We start from the raw sequence: 22,643 nt of genomic DNA on the forward strand, positions 1-22,643 counted from the left end.
AGTTCTTATCAGTTTGTCCTTGTAAAGTCCACAACAAGCATGACACAGGAAATAAACACCCGATAGATATTATCTCAGTAAATGAAGTTGGTGTTCAGCCTCTGAGAGGTGACAGTCAGCGGGGGTTATGCAAGTTGTGTGTGTTAGCTGAACAAGAGCTTGACCTCTTGCAAGGCAAGCGGGTCTGTCACACCCTTTACTGAGATACTGGGCTGGGCAGACATCAAAGATTTTGGCAAATAGGCTCTATCTTTACAAACTGACCGAATATCTAACATGAAACCACAAATATCCAAAGTGTATTTGGTGACACACAAACAGGGCTTTTCATAATGTTTAGTTTAGTTAGTTTCCACATGTCCGTTGTTGTGTTGGGAAAATGTTCACCGAAAGCATAGCCACATGAAAATGTTAATTAAGTATTCAATAGCGCATTTAAGTAATTTGTTTAATTTTAGCACGCCTGGCCCTCCATACTCACTGAGACTCACACTAAGACATGTAAATTTCCAACTGCAACTCGGGATAAACAGACATTGAGACATGACAGAAAGGGTAGAAAAAGGGACGAAACACAGAGAGACACTAACAAAAACTGAGTTCAAGATTAACATATGTGGAAAATACACAACTAGAACACAAGTTATCTCAAATTTCCAAAGAAAAAGAACAAATAACACGTCCATAACAAACTCAAAAACTGTTTTGAAGATACAGGACCATGACAAAAAGCCACGATGTTCAACTTCAAATTCAAATTCAATAGAAGCTTCAGTTCTCACAATTACATATATAAAATGTTTAGTATTATAAAGCAGTAAGAAAACAATGGATGTCTTTCAGCACCCGGCTTTACTAAGCACACGTGGGCATAAGCCTTTGTAAAATACCACATGGACCTTATCCCGCAAGCTCACAGCAATGATATCTGTGATGGTGTCTGTGCAAGAAAAAACCCCACTTAATTTTGTATGAAACACAATCTAACTACAGGGGACGTCTGATCTTTATTTCTAATGTTACTTGTGTCTTTGGGAATTCTAATCCTCAACTCTCTCTTGGTTTTAACCACATAACAGAGTCAACAAAGAAACTTTAAGAGTTATTGGGACTGGGGCTCCTGGTGCACTCTTGACAGTTCAGAGCCTCCACTGCATTAACATTGTTATTTTTTCAATACCTAATTTATGGAAATATGCCTACTTTTTCCCCTAATACCAAAGACAGCATGTCTAACAGGAAGCATTTTGAAATGGAAAACTAAAAACACATTTACAAGAGACAGTTTGTTCACTGATTATTGATTTTGGTTTTTATTAGTTAACCCTATATATTTGGATTAATTGGATTAAACCGGCAATATTAATAAAAGGCAAAAAACAAAACATGAAAGAAAAACAAAAGAAAAAAGAAACAAAGACAAATAAAACAAAAAAAACAGAAACAAAGACAAATAAAACAAAAAAAGAAAAAAAAATTGAAACAAAGACAAAAAGAAAAAAAAACCCAACAATCAAATGAGCCCCTGTGAGCAAGCACTTGGCAACAGTGGGGAGGAAAAACTCCCTTTGAGCAGGAAGACACCTCCGGCAGAACCAGGCTCATCTAGGGGCAGCCATCCGCCTCGACTGGTTGGGTTTTGTTTAACTGTAATTTGGATAAAGTGCCAGTTTAATATTATTTTTGAGATTAGAGCTGAAATAAGGCCCCTGGAGTAAAGCCAGTTCAACACCATAAAGTCAGACTTCACACAGTGGTGGACTCACATTCTAACCTTCTTGTTTGAAGTTTTAAATTTAAACCATCTTCTCCAAACTGACAATCTGGTGCTTTCTGTGACTGAACTTTCAAAGTCTGACCTTGTTGAGTCTGTGAAATCGCTGAGTTCTGTTTTTAGAGCGTCTCGTTGTCTGCATACATTCTCTTTTTTCGCCCTCATTGCTGCGACTTTCTCCTGCAGAGCCTTTTCCTTTCTCATTTTCTCTTTTAGCTTATCCACTTCTTTTTGCAGGACCTTGTTGAGCTCAGTAATGCTCTTTTTTTCCATTTTCAGGGAATTGTACTCAAGGTTAAAAACTCTTTTCTCTTGGAGGTTTTTCCGGAGCTCTGCAATTTCAGCTTGGAGAGCAGGAGTTGAAATCGCGAGGTTGTCGATCTCTGCTCTAAGTTCACTATTCTGCTGACGCAAAGCCTGTTCCTTAACCAGCTTTGACCGCAGCCCCTCAAGCTCTTTCTGCAGAGTGGTACCTTGGCTGGTAAGACACTTTTTCTCTGCTTTCAGAGCCTTATAATTTGCATTAATAGTCTTTCGACTGTCTATTTCTCCATTCAGTCTTTCAATTTCTGTAGTTGTCTCGTTATTGTCTTGCTTCAAGACTTCTACCTGTTCCTTTAGTATGCTATATTTTTTACTCCAGTCTTCTTCAGTAAACACCTGTTTGGAGACATCAGCACGCCTTTTAAAAAGACTTTTTTTGTGCCCCTGGAGGGCTTTTTCTTCCTTTTCTAGTTTTCTAAACGCTTTTCTCATTTCTACACAATCATTTAGCTCACTTATTTGAGCTTTTAATTCCTTCTTTTCTTTTTTCAGTTTGCTCATTTGTGCCAGTTTTTCTCCTTTTTCAGAGAACAGTTTCCTGAGATCATGGTCATTTTTGTAAGTTTCTTTAAGGGATGATCTGGCCTTTAGAACGTCTGTAAGTATTTTCTCGATGTCTTTCATCAACTTCTGATTTTCCCTTTTAACAGCGACATGTTGTTGTTTTTCAGACTCGTAGACCTGAACCAAATTGCTTATGTACTCGCGTACCTCGCTTTTGGAGCCAGGGCACATATTTCACATTCAAAAGATCACACGGCACACCACCACACAAAAATGTCACAAAAAGCATATTGATAGTTTTGCAGGGATAGATGCAGGGAGAGTAATGCGGCCAGAATACACAGGAAAATGGAGGGGAATAACACAGACGAACCAGCAACTACTAAGACGACTAAAATACACTCAGAGAACACAGGGAGATTACACACAGGTGGGGGACACAGCTGGGAGTGATTAACTTGACGAGACAAGGGAGGCAAACTGAAACACTCACATAAGACGCAGACCTTCACAATAAAACAGGAAACACATACACGCAATGACACAACACACAGACTTCACACAGACTGGGGAACACAGAACATAGGAACATGAAACGTTAACAGGGAATGTACAAGAACCCCAAAACCACAGAATAATAATAACATAAACACCGAGTCGCAGACTCCGGATCATGACAGTTTCTTCCTGTTAAAAGGGAGTTTTTCCTTCCCACTGTCGCCAAAGTGCTTGCTCATAGGGGGTCATATGATTGTTGGGTTTTTCTCTGTATCTATGAAGCGCCTTGAGGCGACTTTTGTTGTGTTTTGGCGCTATATAAATAAAATTTAATTGAATTGAATTATTTGTTTCATGTATGAAATATGTTTGAGCTGTATTTTTATTTTTTGAAGCCTACAATGGCTGTTTTACTGCAAGTACACTGTTTATTTTAATGATACGAAGCCTATATGATCCACTTTAACAGCTCTACTCTACAACCTTAGCTGACTAAATCTAGGCCAACTGAACTGATGTGAGGTGATCTCAGGGAGCACACGTATTACTTCAAGCTAAACTCATAAAGCTTTTTATTGTAGCATGTATTTCATTCTTTATATTCATTAATTTGAACGAATGGCTTTTAATGATGCGGGGAAATCCCGCTTTTTAAACATAAACACAAAAACCTAAGCCTTTATAAAATTCAGCTGCAGTGCTACACGTCGCCAGCAGCTCCACATTTTCTCTCTCTGTACCCGGATAGTGTCTGCCTGCAACACCAAAGGACTCTGCGAGTGATGTTCGTCTCATCCTAGCAGCACCTGTCTCTCACCTCTTCAGTTCGCCTCAGCATAAACTCATCATCATATTCTGTGTTATGATTTACTTTTGTTTGCGTCTGACAAGGTTTGGGGCCTCACCACATGTGTCACAAACTGCATCATGGCTGTTTGTGGAGCTGAAATAGCTCCACACATGATTCCACTTACAATCAGCCATTATTGTCAAATAACTGAGTGAGCACACGTGAGTCAAACACAAGAGTAGATCTTCTGCCCTCGTGGATCCCAGCGAAGTTTTGAATTATTTTGTGTGTGTGTGTTTTGGCTAATAAAGTTTGTAGGAAAAAAACTGAAGTGTCTGTGAATTCAGTTTTCTCACAACCTTTACTGTTATATCAGTGAAAGAAAAAAAAACCCATCACAACAAAACATCCTACAGTTGTAAGTGTTAAGTTTAAAATGATTGTGAATGAACACATTTCAGAGGAGGTGTTGGACCAAGAGCTTAAATTGGACATGAAATACTGCATGTTTAAAGGCTAATTTACACTATGGAGCAAGGGCATAGATTTGTTGTGTGGGGCATGTAGTCCATGTCTGTTGCTGTAACAGTAGTTCATGTTTAGAATAAAAAATCCCAGCTCACTGGGTTGATCGGGGCAATAGTGCCTAAAATGTTGCATAATTTTGCTGAGAGATCTTTTACTTTGTGGTAATCTTACATGAGTAGTTTTATGGACAAAACCCAGCAGGTCATTCAGTGTTCCCTTAGTGCCAAAGTATAACAGATGTTGGTGTACTATAACTGAAGTAATGTTGTTAAGTCCTTAAAGTCATATTCTTTTATTGTCATGACTGTATTTGAAGCTATTTTTATTTTTGTATGATACCTGATTTATATGGAATATGGCTGAAGTAAACTAAAGCCTAAAATACTTAGTCAGTCATTTGTTTAATAGTAATTTAACATTATATAATTCACATATAAAACTATGAATTGTGATTTTAAATGGTTTAAAAGCAGGTAGAATAGCATAAGTAGGCAAGTATGTTTCTCCTCTTTTTATTAAGAAGCAAAAAGAAACAGGGCAGGGTTCGGTCCCCACCAACGCCAAAACCAAATCTACACCCTTGCTGCACTCGGATACTAAACAGCGTCTATTTGTCAAAGTCACCCATTCAAAAACTGATCCCAGCATAACTGATCAACGTGACAGATCGAAGCCACGCGTTTTATTCCTGCAACACTTCAGAACTTCCCCGGACCTCCGACCAAGATGTCACAGTTTCCTTCCATCTCTTCCTGTCTTTATATCGAATAAAATTGACGCCTGAAGCTGAAGCCTGATTTTTACTTTCCAACTGTTGCTGATGTCAGAAAACTCTCAGGTGACATGTTTTTATGATACGATTTATTTTTAAATGAAGATCTTTTGCAGATATGCGTTTGTCCCTATTGTTATACTCCAGGATCAAGTCATGTTTCTGCACGTCTGATTATTCCAGCAACAGCCCTGCTTTATATGATTTAGAGTCCAAAAACAATCCCTATTCATGTTGTACTGACAGCCTGCAGATGTTCAGTTTATCAAAAACAAGTTTAGCTCCTGTCCCTTAAAACCCGCCTCTCTTTTACCATTCAGCCATTTTCTGGAAGCCTGCCGAGGGGCAGCACCCATTGGTTTCAAAGTTTTAAAAGGCTCCTGGTGCCTTGCTGGTTATCAAAAGCTCCAGCTGCTAACTCAGAAAGAACTGTTGAAAACGACCTTAGAAGAATTTTTTATCTAAAAATAAATCTGTTCTGTCACACAAAGAAACAACTTGATCAACAGCTGATAAACTAAGTGACCTTGAGAGCTTCAGTACTGCCTCATGTTTATAAGATTGCACGCCTAACTTGACCTTTTTATACATCGCAAAAGCAAACAGAAGATAAAATTCAGTGAATTTCATTATTTAGCCTGTTGAATATAAAGACAGAAAATAAAAAGAGACACAAATACAAGTTAAAATTTGGAATTAGTTTTATTGATTTTGAATTTTAAAAAAAATTCTAATCAATTGTATTTAAATAGGGCCCAATAACAAAAGCTGATTGAAAATGCTTTATATTATAAAGACCCTACAATGCAAGAGAGAAAACCCCAACAATCTGATGATCCCCTATGAGCAAGCACTTGGCGACAGCGGGCAGGAAAAACCCCCTTTCAACGGGAGGACACCTGCGGCAGAACCAGGCTCAGGGAGGGGCGGCCATCTGCCGAGACCGGTTGGGTGACTCGAATCCACTTCTTATCAAATTTCTCTCTTGCTACGACATTTTTGATGTTATGTATTTAGGTATTGGTCTGAAAGAAAAAGACACGAATACCGAGTTGGTGTCCAAACCCACCATTTCACGTTGTGCGTTTAAACGGCTTGGTGATGGCTTTGGCCAGTGCAGTGAAAAACCTGACGATGGCAGGCGGCTTTTTCGCTTTTGACAGATGTTTAGTCAAGCTAGTTGCAATTAGCTTTACAGCTTTGGATTTCTGTAACTCCAGAGCTAGTTGAACATTTTCTACACTCCCAAAGACATCGCGCAGGTCTTTGAGAATGTGCTTTTCAAGGTTTTTAAGGTTTCGGGGAGTTATAATAAGCTTTTTATCCTGCAGTTGGTCCCATACTTCTTCCAGCACCCAACTGTGGATGTTCTGAGAGCAGCCACAAGTGCACTTGATGTTTAATTTTTTAGCTATACGGCTAAATAATTTGGAAAGGATTATTTTGATATAAACTTTACGGTGAGAAGCGTCTGGCACAGTATGGTCAGGTTCTGGCTGGGATGTTGGGACGCTCGTCTGTGATTCTGTCACTGACGCTGCACCACGTAATGCGAGCATCACGCTCTGACTCTGGCTCTCAGCCTGGGTGTGAAACCACCAGCTCATGAGTGCCATGAAAACTCTGACCTTTCTGTTGATGTATGTTCTTCTGAAACGATCAGGAAAAATTTCAGGTGCCGCGCCGGGGGAAGCGTGGTGGGCGAGCATTTCTGTGAGCTGCTTGGTGAACTCCAGACTTTTGCCCATAGAAATGTTTTTAAAGAGTTCGAGCTCACAGGTTTCATCGTCGCTCTGATCTTTTACGGTCTGAAGCGGAAAATCATCAACCAGCTTCTCCACTGACTCACTGCTTTCGTCCTTCCCCGTGCTCTTAAATGTTGCCCTGATGTTTTTGACCGCGCGAAGAATCGTTGCTTTGGCGAACTGCTTCGCAAAGAACGCTTTAATCTTAGCTGCGGTGTTTTTTAGTGGCTGCTCCAACTTACCTTTAAACGATGCAGGAGTGATAACTTCATCCCTCTCTGGGGAACTTTGAATCTCTGCCTCGACTGAACGAGTGAGCTCTTTTGCAAACTGCTCGCTCTCTTTGATCATTGCTGATTTCAGCTTCTTCGACTCAGGATCTTCAGTTTCATCCACAGCTGGGAAAAGCTCAGCGACAGCCTTTTGGATGACAAACTCCACAGTTTTATGAGTTGCCGTATTTAAGCTGTCGTGTGAGCCTATCACGAGTCTCTCCTGTTCGTGATCCAGCTGTTCTTCTGGGACATCTTGGAAGTCTAAAATGTCAGAGTCCACCTCTGAATCAGTGAGGCTAACGATGTCAGCGCTCCTGCCGACAGACTTCATCATTGAGATGAAAGCTCTAATCATTCTCCCACCAAAATTGATCATTTTGTTCAGTTGATTTGGAGGAATGATGTGCTGGTTTTCTAAAGTTAAGCCTGTTTGACTGTCAGCAGACTGAGCAGATTGAACACTCAGCAGAACCTCTTTAACAAAGAGCTGCTCGAAGCTTTTGGTGCTATCCTTGTGGCCGTGATGGTCTGCTTTCAAAGCTTCCACCAAAGGCTCGGGAAGTATGTTGCCCATGTTTTCCAAAACAGCCTCCTCCGAGACTTCAATGTTGGCATTCTGGGCGAGCGTTTGAAAATGCTTCGACGCTATTTCAATGATCTCTATAATGGCCTCAGCCAGAAGAGTCTTAGTGGCTATGTCAGGCTTTCCTGCTTTAATGGAACGCCACTGCTCAGCTGTCATATTTGCAAAAAAGGAATCGATGACAGGACGAAGACGAGCAGCTGTCAGTTCCTTAATGTTCTCAGCATTTGGGTTTGCCATTTCTAATACTTGTATGTTGGAATGGGTTAAATGACTATTTGTTAGGTTTTGAGTTGATCGCGTCTGAAATGGACCTTCCAGGTTGAAAGCGTGTAAAATGCAAGTTGCAAGTTTGTGTTTCAGAGACAGTTCCTGCTCCTATTTATGGCTTTTTTGGCTGATGACGTCAAACAGAAGTTCAAAGGTTCAAAGGCAAGCCGATTACATCACAGTAAATGACAGTTCAATTGTCCCCGCCCCTAGCGACTGCTTAGCAACCGTTACTATGTACCCTCCGGTAGAGAGTTGTTGTTGATATCGCGATAAAAGTTCCAAGCCACAGAAAAGCCGCTGGATTATTTGAGAGTTTTTCACTTCAATTGCTGAATGAAACTTTACCTGTGGCGCGTTAACAGGTGAGAGTAGCCAGCCAATCAGCCTTCAGTTTGCTGCGGAAAAACTCCTTTTACCGGCGTTAGTAACGGAGTCTTCCTCAGCACGTCCTCCATTTAAACGGGATCCTTGTTTAGCTTTTTCACGACATCACGGTAAACTTCATATCAAGGCCGTGGATTTGGCATGGACGGAAGGGGCGTGTCCTCGCCAATAATTTGATGTCTTCGAGTAAAGAAAATCAAACCCGATAGAAAGAAAAAAAACGATCTGTCAGCGTCTCATTCACCCAGCGGTGCAGAAAGAGTTCAATTACGTCCTCTACTGGAGTCCTACGTCATGTGACAAATATGGCCAATGTGATTGGCTGAGCCTCTCAGGGAGCTCTGTTTAGTTTTAGCAGCGGCAAACCTGCGCTGCGAGGAGGAGAGGAGGACGGCAGCAAAGAGGAGGAAGCTGGATATAAGAAAGTATTTTTCAAAGAAACCTGTAAGTCACTTAAAGCCAAATTAACTCATAAAATGTGTCATAATAACGTTACAGGCTATGCTAGGCTTTGGCCCACATCAGTCTAAAACTGTATGTACCCATTAATAACGTGTTTGGGAAACTAACTGCACAACAGCAGCACTATTAGTTCTCTCAGTCTCAGAGCAGCATTTCTAATTTTGATTGAAACTGTCAGAGAAAACGGCAGCCTCAAGCAGGCCAGGATATTAGTTTACAGAGGCTGTTAAAATTATATGTCTAACATTAAAATGTTGGTGACACAATAATTTCATCCTAATGACGCTGACATATTCATAGGGTTAATTTTTGAGACAAAATGTCATGAGGTAGTTGTTATTTTGCAAATATTCCACCTTGTTGTGCAGTTTGCACAAATTGTTTTAAAAATGCACTCAGCCTACAAACATTACTGACGAGTCAAGATCTGCACAAAGTGACAGAAACACTGAAGCAGCTCCACATTTTATTCTTATTGTCATGTTTGTCCTGTTTGTCAGGTGACAGAAGAACCAACACAAAGCTCAGAGAGTAATGGTGACACAAGATCACAGGTGAAACTGGATGATGACTTGTTGGTTCATGACTGTATTTGAAGCACATGTGTGACTGCATGTATGTGGAATGTCTCACTGTTATTGATCAGGTGACAGAGGCAGCTCTGCCATGTTGTAGCTCAGAGGTGAAGAGGTGAGGTCACAGGTGACTGACTGATGATTTGGTGCTATAGATTAACTAGTATTTATTATCATGACAGTTGTTAGGCTGCTGATGTAAATTGATTCATTAGTGTATATTTGACAAAGAATCTGAATTGTCTCACTTTTTATATGGCACGAATCAATGTGTTATTTTATCAGGTGGCAATATGTCCTAGTGCAGTAGTGATGGGATTTCCGGCTCTTTTTAGAGATCCGGCTCTTTCGGTTCGGCTCACTAAAAAGAGCCGGCTTTTTCGGCTCCGAACCGGCTCTTCAGGTTGTTTTGTTGCTTTAATTAATTTATTATTAACAATAATATAAATTATGCACAAAAGGAATTACTAGCGTAAAAAAAAAGTGGTTTTATTTACATATGTTTATATATAAATTTATGCGGTGGCCCCTAGAGACAAAACACGTACAAACTCCAAAACACATTTCTAGCATGAACTGAACTTCCAAAGCAGAGCTACTAGATCAGTTAAATTAGACAATTGAAAGCATGTGTGTATTGTTTGTGTATTTATACACAGGCACTCATATATATTCAAATAATTTTAAAAAAAGTTCATTTACCTGTTACTACCACACACCAAATCCGGTCGTTGGTACTTGCTGGCTTGTGTAGCCACTAGGTAACAAAAGCTCAACACTGCACCCTAGCATCCTGGAGCACTTCTGTTGTCTTTTGTACGTGTTTTGAGTTTTTACGTGCTTTGGAGTTTGTATGTCCCACAGCAGCGTGTGCAGTAACCATGGTAACCACGTACAGTGAGTGGAGGGATCAATGCAGGTCAGACTTTGGGAAATATCCCTCATGTCTCTGAAACTAAAAAACGGTCGTTCATCAGCTGTGCTGGTAGTTTTCCAGCAGGACAGCTGAGAGCAGAAAAACTCAAACTGTCGGAGCAGGTTTGATCGTTCAGGTTTAAAATCAGCTGGAAGCTCCACGTTTTCACAGCAAGCGGCTCTGTTCAGGAGAAATATGTTTTATATGTGCACCGTGTGAAGCCTGCTGTACTAAAATCACTGAATGAATATGGCGTTATTTTTGTGCCACTATTCTGAGCGCACGTAAAAAAAATTTGCAGGCGCAAGTGTTGCATTTTGAGGAGAAATTTATTTTGAGCGAAGAAAAACTGAATTTGAGTGAACAGAATTCATTGCTGCGTGCAGAAAATGTATTTCAGTGTTTGCTATTATCCACACACACGCACAACAGCAGCCCCTCTCGCTCAGTTTTTGCATTTGCGCTCACTCGCCATGTGTTGCTCGCGATCTCAACATTTCTGCCCGTGCGCGCTCAACTCTTTCTCTACATCGTTATATTTGTGCCACAGAACCAGCCAATCACAGACTTGGATGCAAAAACATCTGATTGGCTGTTTTGGTCTCCAATCAGCTCGAAATGACGAAATGCAATATCCCAGAATGCATTTTGTCCAAAACTCAAACGAGGCAGTGGCGGAGGAACACAGAGTGGCGGAGTTTGAAATATTACTCTTTCTGGGTCACAAAATAAACTTTTAAGATATTTTCATGTCAGAATGGTGCTGTGTAAACTTCAAATATCTGCTCGATTTATCAAGACATCACATATTTGCATAAGTGCTCTAATGTTTTCGGAGATGCCTGTTACCCACCAGCTGACAACATAGCTGGACTGGCCATTGGGCATACCGGACATTTGCCCCGTGGGCCGATGGTGATTTTTCATGTTTATGTTTGTTTGTTTTTGTAACGGTATACACAATGAAAGGTGGTGGATTAGTCAATTGGTCAGGATCAACTCTGGGCTGGAACAATTACAATACATCCGTATTGAGGGGAAAAGGAACGCGATTCGTCCCAAACCAGTGGATGGGCTAAACAACAGCAGCTTGTTTTTTAATATTACTTTCTAGTATCAGGTGATGTTTGCTAGAGCCACAGCTGTAAATGCTGCTCATGATATCGGTTTTGATATGTGGTGAGAGGAAAACATTAAGGTGATACAAATCATACATATATACCAACAAGACAGTGTACGTCACTGTCACAACAGTGTTTGTTTTAGTTCAGAGGCTTTATGGTTTTCCTATAATACCTGGTGGTGTAGTTGGTGATTTTTTTTATCAGTTCAGCCTTATATATTATGTTTAACCCGAGTGACCACCCGGTCAGCTGGTGGGTAACAGGCATCTCCGAAAACATTAGAGCACTTATGCAAATATGTGATGTCTTGATAAATCGAGCAGATATTTGAAGTTTACACAGAGACATTCTGACATGAAAATATCTTAAAAGTTTATTTTGTGACCCAGAAAGAGTAATATTTCAAACTCCGCCACTCTGTGTTCCTCCGCCACTGCCTCGTTTGAGTTTTGGACGAAATGGTTTCTGGGATATTGCATTTCGGCATTTCGAGCTGATTGGAGACCAAAACAGCCAATCAGATTTTTTTTTGCATCCAAGTCTGTGATTGGCTGGTTTTGTGGCACAAATATAACGGTGTAGAGAAAGAGTTGAGCGCGCACGGGCAGAAATGTTGAGAGCGCGAGCAACACATGGCGAGTTGGCGCAAATGCAAAAACTGAGCGAGAGGGGCTGCTGTTGTGCGTGTGTGTGAATAATAGCAAACACTGAAATACATTTTCTGCACGCAGCAATGAATTCTGTTCACTCAAATTCAGTTTTTCTTCGCTCAAAATAAATTTCTCCTCAAAATGCAACACTTGCGCCTGCAAATTTTTTTTTACGTGCGCTCAGAATAGTGGCACAAAAATAACGCCATAAATGAAGAGCAAACAGTGCATTGTCGTGGGAACATGCGTGTATTTATTAAATGTATAAATGTTATGATACTTGATTCTAATCTGCTGCTGAGTCTCTGACGCTGATGGAAATACAACAAACACAGAGCAAGAACACCTGTTCAACCAATCACATTCATTCCACTTTGTGACCAACTGAAGCGCTCACCTCTCATCATCATCGGGTTTTTTCCTTCAGTTTAACCTCCTAAGACCCGAACTCTTTCATGGCATGCATTTTTAAATTCTCTTTGCTATTTGGGCTGTTTGGGACCTGATGAATATAAAAACAAAGAATTTACAGATTTATTTTATTTATTTATTTTTTACCTGATTTTATCTCTGACAAAAATAAGATCAACATATGAGGACATTTGTTTTAAATTTCAATAGAACATTTGCAGTATAATGTCCTTATAAGTGGTTATCAGGCCCTTGTAGAGTAACATTTTGTATTTTGGTCTAGATATCCCAAAATGTGATGTCCACATATGTGGACGCCAGGTCCTAGGAGGTTAAGTGCCCGTGTGAAGAAATATTTAGGTCTAAAAACTAAGGTCAGTAATGTGTTAGGAAATTACGTTCTATAAATCATTAATGCTGCTCTTTGTAAAATGTGTAATTCTTTAACTATTGACAAAAAGTCACAGCATCACTTCAAGGAAATATCACAGTTCTTCATAATTTTCTGAACCAAAATACAAAATGATTGTGTATGAAATGTGTATGAAACGTCTCATATATTTTAACTAAGGGACCAAGGAACTAGAGTACCTGTTTTTTTAATGTTTTGCATAATTTGATTTCTGCTTTGTATCACTTTTTTCTACTGCTGGTGAGAAGCAGTCGTCTGCTTAGACGTGAGAAAACTGGTGTAATTTTTAGGCTTTCATATCCTATCTCTGTTTCACATCTCAGAAGCCACACTTTCCTACTGAAGATAACAATCTTTAAAAAAAACTATGTCGTCAATCAGGCATTTGCTGCCACTTCAGCTACTGCTGTGTCTGTGGCTTTTAATGTGGTGTAAACAGGAAGAATAGGTTTGTAAGGAGCTCATGAAGTTACAAACATGACTTCAAAAAGCTCCATTTGTTTCAGATTATTTCCATTTGTGGATCGATTCAATTCACAACTGTAAAAGAGAGAAAAAAGGACACTCTGTCCCATGTTTTCTTCCTCCAACCCTGGCAGCAAACTGTTCAGTATACAAGGAAATATGAGATGTGGAAGATAAAAATGCTTTAGTGCTAATAATTACAGCTATCAGTTTTCTATAGCTATGTTACTTTTAGCAGCAGCAGTACTGGAGAATGTTCACAACAAAATCATGATTTGTTTTTATTACACTGTCAGTAATGCTAATCACATCTTACAGAACTGAAACTTAACAGAAAGCAAAGAAGATTTTAGAAAAAGAAAAACGTATGAGGTTCATTTACAGCCAGTCACTTTGAGACGGGTAACCATTAACCAAACAAACAGGAAATATATTTTTCACTGTGTAGAAAGTTTGGCTGACTGCTGCTGGCTTCATGTTTGTGGGCTGCTGTGAGTACGAGGTTTGTAAAGTAGGTTACCACAGCTTCCTTGCTTAAGACGAACTCATCACTTTCCAGATTTTACCCACTGGTTCAGCTGGAAGCAGCCCTGAGACAAGTAAGGCCAAAGTTTACACTTATTCATATTTTCTCTTCATGAAAACGAGGATAGTTATGAAGAGTTAGTTAGTCGTGCACTTCTGTTTCAGTGTAGCTAATGTAAATGTGTGTGCTGGTAATGGATTAAGTTTATTTTATATTATTTGATGGAGACCTGACGACAGATCAGTAATTTGTGTTCACATCTTTATATAAAATAGCAGTAAATACAACAGGTGATCCTGGTGAACACAAATTAACAAAATTTTTACCCATATAATGCATCCAGATCATTCAGTACACATACATATTAGACTCCAATGAATGTTCAAAGTTAAGCCTTTAAGGAGGTTACAAAAATTAATAAAAACCTGCAGAGAGTTGTTGTTATTTTTTTTTACTGTTTTTGGTGCGTTGGAACATTTTTTGAGGAATTTCTGAATCAATTTTATTCACAAGCATAGATTTAATAACATAACAACATGTTTAAATTTAAATTTGTGCAAATACGATTTTTCTGATCTGTACATCCAACAAAATCTGACCAAAATCAGTTAAGTTTCAATCAAGTGCTATCAAACTGGTTTTAAGCCGGTTTTTCTTCATCTCAGCTTTATTTTACAGACGTGTCCCTGTCGGCACAAGTTGAGGCTCTTTCCTGTTTTTACTTTCAGCTCAGCAGGAGTTGCTCCTTCTTAACTAATGTCATCAATAATTTCATGTCTAAATAATTACACTAATACTCTGCTGTGTTTTCCTTTACTTGCTTTGCCATAAAGTGTTTTACAGAGGAAGAGAGCCTCATAGATTCATATACAACAACCCCATCATAGAAAATGATCAAGAAGAGAGTTATGTCCTTGAAGTGATGATGTGGATCAACATGTGTGTCTGCCTTCCTTTGACCATACTGATCATCAACTGTGTGTTTTATGGAGTAAGTAAATAATAATTTATATTTATATATTTTTTATGAGTCTGTGAGTATTTTAATGATTTTAAGATTTAGAAGAAAAAGAAAAACACTGGTAGCGTTTCTAATTATTTGAATTCATCATCATGAAAATGAAATCATTAGCTCAATCCTCACACATAAATTAAATTGCTCTTAATCAAGCTTACCGAATGATTTAAAAGGTGTTTGAGTTACACCATATGGGTTCTTCTTACTTCAAAAGTATTAAGTATTAGGAGAATGAGTATATATACTAGCAAGAATGGCCAACTTATATATATATATATGGGAGGAGCTGGACTCCCAGGATGCATTTGTGCGGCAAGCCAGTCTTGAGCGCCAAAGACTTCGTAACGTAACAAAGACCTTTGTTTGTATATATATGGCCAACTTATATATATATATATATATATATATATATATATATATATATATATATATATATATATATATATATAATAAAAAGAAAGTAAAAAAAGAAAGATATAACAGATGTGTGTGAAGGAGAGGAAATAAAGTGGAAATTTAATTTTAACATGTATTTCCTACAGGTGCGAAGAGTTAAGGTCCCCATCATCTCTTACACAAACCTCCTCATCTCCAATCTAATCCAGATGTGTATAATGATTGCTTGGGTGGCAAGAGTGGAAAGAAGCATCTGTGTTATGATTCACGTCTCATGTGCTATGGCCAGTCTTTACTTCAAGATGTGCATCGCTTTGGAAAGGTACCCATCTGTGTACTTAGATGTCTATGAATATTGTTTTTTACTGGAAAGCATCATTATTGTCAGAAACATACCCTTCTGTACTGTGATAATCATAATATGTTTGCATCCTGTGTTACAGATGTTTCTTCTTCGCCTACCCACTGTTGGACTGCCTCAGACAAACTAGGAGTTCTGTGGTGGTCTGTGTCCTGGTCTGGGCTTTTTGTATTGTCAGTGTTCCTCTTGCCATAATCTTAAAAGAATTTGTACGTTTAATTATTTATGCCCTCCTTCCTGCCCCTCTGTCCATCTTCTGCTTAGCCTTGACTTTCACAGCCCTGCCTGCTGCCACCTCAGTGCCCACTGAAGACAAACGAAGAAGTCTGGGAACTTTGGTTCTGTTGTTCTTTAACTACTTTGTCATGATTCTTCCCACAGTGATTTTTCCAATTTTAGATTTTTTAGCAGATATAAATTTATTCTGTTATTTCATTCCAATTTCAATCTTGTTTCTGCTTTGTCCTTTTGTGGACTTGATTTTGTTCCTTTTCATGCAAAAAGGATGCATAGACAAGCTGCTAGTCTGTCTGTGCTGCTGTAGTATGAACAACACTGTATCAGATGTAGCAGCTGATTATCACTGTGACTGATGGTAACACGGAAAGGACAGCTGATGCAGTCAAAGTGAGTCAAATGTAGAGAGAACAGAGAGAATAATCAAACAGCATCCTTTACAAATATTATTTGGTGTTGCCATCAAACAACAGATAAATACCAAGAATCTGAGCAGTACTGCTCTCAGCTGAAGTGGCTCTGGTTTTAAATTTCCAATTAATGTTGTATTTACTATATATATATATATATATATATATATATATATATATATATATATATATATATGTGTGTGTGTGTGTGTGTGTGTGTGTGTGTGTGTGTGTAGTTATATTCTTCCTTTGATCTGTTGAGCTAAGATACAATATTATGCTATACTTATAATATATATATGTTTTGTATAAAATTGTATATTGCAATACGTAACCATTTTAGTACTGAGGTTATGCTTGCTGGCTGATTACAGTTAATTTAGTAATGAAGTTTCTACGCCACCACTATGTTCAAATATTATTGTAAATAACTGGACTGAACAAGCACACCAGCTGGTCATATGGATAGAGGTTTTGTACAGATGAATTACATACATTTCAAGGGAAACATTATTATTAAATGCTTAAGGATTTAATAAAGGTACAAAAAAATTGTTGTTGCTCTTTTTGCTGCTGTGCAGTGCATTGTTTTCTTTACTGTTTTAAAGGTTTTCTGTATAATTATCTGGGTTTATAGTCAACTGGATTTTTCACTTTTTGTTAAACTTACCATCATTATTGTATTATATATCTTGCAATAATATTACTAATATTAATAACAACTTTGCTGATAAGTTTGCAGTCTCATGTGATAGGTTGTGTTCGGCAGTCTCATCAAGTCTCTAAGATAAGATAAGATGAGATAAGACTTCATTGGTCACACGGTGGGGAAATTTGTGTGTACAGATAGCAGAAGAAAAATACAGACAAATAAAAAATAAAGAAGATAATACACTATATACAACGGTAGCATACACAATATGTGATTATTGATATAAATTTAATTATTCTAAGGATTGCTCATCTCTGGGGTTATCATCCACCTAAAGCAACCTCTAAGATATATAATAATTTACTTGTACTACAAAATGAACATACAGAAATATGTATAGAAAGACCTTAAACAGATTGCTTATTGGATATTGAAATTATACATGGTAGCACTTTCTTTTACAGCTTGATAATAAAGGGGAATAGTAGGATAACAAGGTGGAAACAACAGGGTAATAATGCGGTAATTTCTAAGTTATTACTATGCAATTACCAAAGTAATAACCATGTAATATCAAAATTCTCATGACCATTGATCAATGTCATGAGAATTCTACCTTGATCTGTTTGAATAAACTTGGGTAGGCCAAATGTCAAAAAGAGTTTGAGAAGAGCCCTTTTCTGTTGGGGAACGGCCTCGGGAAGTTGTGAAACACACACTTTGACACTAGTCAAAAGAAATTGGTTACCCGCCTTGGTTCTGGGCCCCTTAGGGGCCGACTCATGGCCAGGATTGGGCTGAAAAATGACTCCCCGAGGTTCATCTCCTCCCCCTGGCGAGCTTGGGCCCTGGTGAGGGCACCAACCGGGAATACCCCAGGGAGGGAGTGTTACGCTCCAGTCTAGGGGTACAGGAACGTAGCATAAGGGTTAAAAAGGAAGTGACCTCGCCCTGGTCCCCAAAACCATACACAGAAATACCAATTTCTTAAGTGAACGGTGGTTTATTTGTCTACACTGAAAACTTAACTCCGGGGTGAACAAAGGCCAAAATAACAAATAAAACAAGCTAAGTCAGGAGAGGAGGTGCTGTCTAAAACCCTATGTGAAACAAAGAAACCAAACAAAAGACAAACGCTACACCTAACTCCCTAACTGAAATAAACAGGAGGAAACAGGACAGGAAAATAATAAGGCAGCTCACCCCTTTGGTGTCAGTGTTTATTTACAACGTACTATTTACAAGTGAAGACTAATTTAAACACTATATACAAAGCTCAGCAAATCTGAGGAACCACGCACGAATAGCACAAGATTTGGAAGCCAAGGTCAGGTCTGCTGCTGTCAGTCGCTGCCGCTCAACTGCTGGGCAGGGGTATTTTTAAAAACAGCCACCTGACGAGGGGACCAATCAGCCGCCACCAGCTCTCCAATCAGGAAGGACCTGTAGAGTCTTAAAGACACAACACAACAAAAATACACAGCCGGCCCAGGCCTGTAACAGGGAGTCCAAATAATATATTCAGTTCTCTGTAACTTGAATTTATGTGATTTTTGTTTCTTATGGAATCATTTAAGGGTAACATATAGATTATATATATATATTTATTAGGGGTGCAACGATACTCGTATCGATATCGAACCGTTCGATACAGTGCTTTCGGTTCGGTACGCATATGTATCGAACGATACAACATTTTTAATTTATTTTATCAACTTTCCTTCTGACGATGCTGTCTGTGTTGAGCGCTCAGTGGATCTGCGCTCGACAGTTCAGCCTAGGCGGAGTAGTCGAACACAGATTCACTGAGCGCAGGGCAAGCTAGCTAGACAGAAGTTAAGCTCGTTGCAACATGGCAAATTGAACCTCCCCCACCCTCATTCAGATCTGGCGTTTGGAACTATTTTGGTTTTCATGTGACGTATGACCCTGAAGGTAAGCGTGTCATGGACAAAAGTAAAACAGTATGTTGGATGTGCCAGCAATGCTCAATTGGTGGGAACTAGTGTGTTAGCGCAGTTAGCTCGTTAATGTGTTGACGTCTTCCAGCCCCACTCATGAGGCGATCCGCGGTAGCTCGTTAACGGAGATTTGCCGTGTTGTGACCTTAACGTCATTTCAGATTAACGCTGACAGCACTAGTGGGAACACAACCAATATGACTGCACATTTACTCCGACATCATCCTAGTGCAAAGACAAGTGGAAGCAGACAAAAACAAGCACGCATGCTACAAACTTTACCCGAGTCATTTAGACAGCCGTTAGCACATGATTCTCCTTATGGGGACCTGATATGTTTAATATGCTGCTGAGAATATAGCCCAGAAGAAGCGTATAGTATAGCTTTTATTTTGGAAAGAGACATTTCTCCATAATAAACTCTCTTTTCCAAAGATGAGTGATTCCTCAATCAGATACAGGGCTCGCAAAATCGCTAGCCCGACGTCCTGGGGCTTTTTTCCAGTCGGGCTACCAAAATCTATCTCTGCTCTGCCCGTCGGCCTATCGTAGGAAGGAAAAATATATGTCAATGCTTTTGCATTCTTTCGGAAATGTAGCTGGGTAATTATGTCATTGGCATCGGCCACTGTCAATATGTGACATACTGAAATCGCGTTTGAATTTGCGCTTGTTTTTTGCTTTCACTTTGCAATCGCGTGAACTGTGTATAGAAAGCGACAGCACTGATTGGTGAGTGATGATAATTTGCGCACCAATTCCTCTGACATCGTCTTATCAATCGTTAGCTTACTATGCAAACATGACAAGTGAAATCTCCTGCAGCTTAAACATGTGAGAGGTTGATCGCGCAGAGAATCGCTGAGCGTTATGTTAGTGCGTGTGTAAAAGCAGCAGGATATATATTTTAGTTCTGCTGAGCCAAATAAGACAGGTCAGGGTGAAGAAGTGACAAAACGGAAAGGTTATGACAAATCAGACTATAAGGCAAAAAGAAAGTTTTATGGTTTCATGGACAAAAGAATTTCTGTGGCTGCAATATGACGAGCTAAATAACCAGGGCTGCACATAAGTGGTCCGCAGGTGCGCATTCGCTGTCAAAAAGTAAAACCCGCACAAGATAAGAAGTTGCAATGCGTGTTTGCGTACATAAGATTTTCAGGAAGAGGACAGACATTTGTTTAGAACTCTTAAAGATGTCGAAGAAGCTCCTTTAAGCAATTACTGTGATGTTCCTCCACCTCCAAAGAAATGTCAGAAGGAGTCCGAACCACAAAAGAAGCGCGTATTCTCGGAAAAGTGGTTGCAGGAGGTGAGCTGGCTTCAAACAAATGATGAACGCACAGAGATGTGGTGCAGAATGTGCCGTGAAAATTTAATAAATGACAAATTAATAAAAAGGCATGAACATTTTTTTTGTATCGAAAAAATATCGAACCGTGACACCAAAGTATCGAACCGAACCGAACCGTGAATTTTGTTGTATCGTTGCACCCCTAATATTTATATAGATTATATAGATTATAATCAGATCCTCTCTGATCTACTGAGTTTTAGAAATAATATTGTACTATTTATTATGTATATGATATTTATACATAGCCAAGACAATCCTGCAAATGTAGCTGATTACAGTGATTTTAATAACGAAGCTGCTTTACCAGGACAACAACTTGAAATAATTTTTTTTTAAAAATAGCTTTGCCTAACTTTTTGGAGTTACAAAATGTTAATCCAGTATTGGGCCTACATTTAACCAAAAGACCAACAGGTGGCAGTTCTCTGCTTTTCATAATTTTTCATGCAAAATTAGATGAAAGTCAATGAGAAAAGTACTTGTTGTTGCTGTCATCTACGATCACAGTAAACTCGTCACCAATACGTTTATGTTGTTAGTTGATAGTTTGAATCTTAAGCAGATCTACTTTATCTCAATCATCTGTCATCTATGCAGGACCCTATTAATGTAGAAATATTTCTATTTCTACCTAGCATCACCTCAAATTTTGACATCATAAAGACTGCTGATCACTGGATTTGCAAACAACGTAGACAGTCACTGAGCATTAAAAGTATTTGTAAGAAGAATACATGGGAACACAGATTATATGAAAAAGACAACTGAAAATTTATATTTTGGGTAGTTTAACAATGACAGATATCAATAAATACCTGTTAACAATTTAGATTTTTTAAAAAGCAAAAAAATGAAAAAGTATCACAGATAAAAGCTTTACTTTTCCTTTACTTTGTATTATTAGTTTCATGTAGCCACTATGTTAGGTATAGAAAACACCACAGATCAACTGATTAGTGTATACGAAACTTGAATGTGGTAATCTTGGGGGGGAAAAGTGTTTCTATGCTGAAAATAAACCATCTGCACTTTGAGTGTGACCACATGTCAGTGGGGGTGGGGTGTAAATTAGGCCACCACAACTTGCATGTTCAAGACAAACTCATCATATTAAAGATTTTACAACTGAAAGCAGTCCTCAGGTAAGTAAAGACAATGTTTACAGTTATTGATATTATTTATACGTGAAGAGGAGCATAATTATGAAGAAAAACTTTATAAATAGTGCAATTAAGTACACTGAGATTGTCTGCAGTGAGTTGCTCTTAATGTGAGTGGATATAAATGTGATCACTGGTAATGGACTATTTAATTTTGTTTTGACTAAATGATTTGATCAATGTGTTTAGCTGCTGACATGATCAGTTACTAGTTTGTTGGGTATACATTACTAGTCTAATGAATTAATTCTAAAGTTAAACTTCCCTTTATGAAGGCTGCCTTAAATTAGACTAGTTTTAATTTCTTGGGTAAACAGAATGTCAAATATAACAGTTGCTGAAATTTAAAAAGTGACAAGTGGTTGTTTTTTAAATTTTTTAACAGAGCTTAAATTAATCTTTTTAGCCCCAAATTTATCAGAGATCTAAAATACCGTAAAAAACATGAAAGAAATTGCAGTTTAAATGTACATTGGAGGCCTGCAACTCTGAGAAGTTTCACACAAAGTAATATTTTGCATGTCTTTAATTTAAATGCTATACTATATATACTACTTAAAAAAATAGAATAACACTTTTTAAATGTTTTTAATCAGCGTAAGGTGAGTGCCATGGGGTGTTATTAATCAATGTTAATGAAATTAACAACAGGTGCATTAGAGGCAGACAACCCCAAAACAAAAATGGTTTTGTATGTTGAAGTCACTTGCATTTTATCCGTCCTCATCTTTTCAGCGGATTGGTGCAGCGGCTGCAGTGATGTGGACGCTGTACTGGTGTGTTGTGGTGAAGAGAGAGCTGAGTGTAAAAGCGAAGCTCTCAATTTACGGGTCAATCTACGTCCCTACCCTCACCTATCGTCACGAGCTGTGGGTAGTGACCGAAAGTACGAGATCGCGGATACAAGCGGCGGAAATGGGCTTCCTCCGAAGGGTGGCTGGCCTCTCCCTTAGAGACAGGGTGAGAAGTTCGGCCATCCGGGAGGGGCTCAGAGTAGAGCCGCTGCTGCTCCACATCGAAAGGAGCCAGCTGAGGTGGTTCGGGCATCTGACAAGGATGCCTCCTGAGCGCCTCCTGGGAGAGTTTTTCCGGGCATGTCC

General features: G+C 38.9%; 3 protein-coding genes across 4 annotated transcripts; 1 reads left to right on the plus strand and 2 right to left on the minus strand.

The window, feature by feature from the left end:
* Positions 1-1,513: 1,513 nt before the first annotated feature.
* Positions 1,514-2,833, minus strand: LOC102797409 (uncharacterized). The gene has a single exon (XM_035904884.2). It carries the CDS (start codon positions 2,831-2,833, stop codon positions 1,763-1,765), a length of 1,071 nt encoding a protein of 356 aa, XP_035760777.2. The 3' UTR covers positions 1,514-1,762.
* Positions 2,834-5,884: 3,051 nt separating this feature from the next.
* LOC148099880 (uncharacterized) lies at positions 5,885-8,541 on the minus strand. Its single transcript, XM_087849967.1, has one exon. The coding sequence runs from the start codon at positions 8,031-8,033 to the stop codon at positions 6,264-6,266; it is 1,770 nt and encodes a 589-aa protein (XP_087706093.1). The 5' UTR covers positions 8,034-8,541; the 3' UTR covers positions 5,885-6,263.
* A 5-nt stretch (positions 8,542-8,546) lies between these two features.
* Positions 8,547-16,403, plus strand: LOC102792140 (uncharacterized). Of its 2 annotated transcripts, XM_087849968.1 has the most exons (5): positions 8,547-8,894; positions 9,413-9,466; positions 14,825-14,982; positions 15,552-15,727; positions 15,849-16,403. In XM_087849968.1, the coding sequence occupies exons 3-5, from the start codon at positions 14,914-14,916 to the stop codon at positions 16,357-16,359; spliced, it is 756 nt and encodes a 251-aa protein (XP_087706094.1). In that variant the 5' UTR covers positions 8,547-8,894; positions 9,413-9,466; positions 14,825-14,913; the 3' UTR covers positions 16,360-16,403. The 2 variants fall into 2 exon arrangements, with proteins under 2 accessions (XP_087706094.1, XP_006784006.2); XM_006783943.3 differs by lacking the exons at positions 8,547-8,894; positions 9,413-9,466 and adding an exon at positions 13,210-14,064.
* The last annotated feature ends 6,240 nt before the right edge of the window (positions 16,404-22,643 follow it).

The sequence above is a fragment of the Neolamprologus brichardi genome, chromosome 13 (assembly GCF_056152115.1).
Source record: "Neolamprologus brichardi isolate AB-2024 chromosome 13, ASM5615211v1, whole genome shotgun sequence".
Taxonomy (NCBI): domain Eukaryota; kingdom Metazoa; phylum Chordata; class Actinopteri; order Cichliformes; family Cichlidae; genus Neolamprologus; species Neolamprologus brichardi.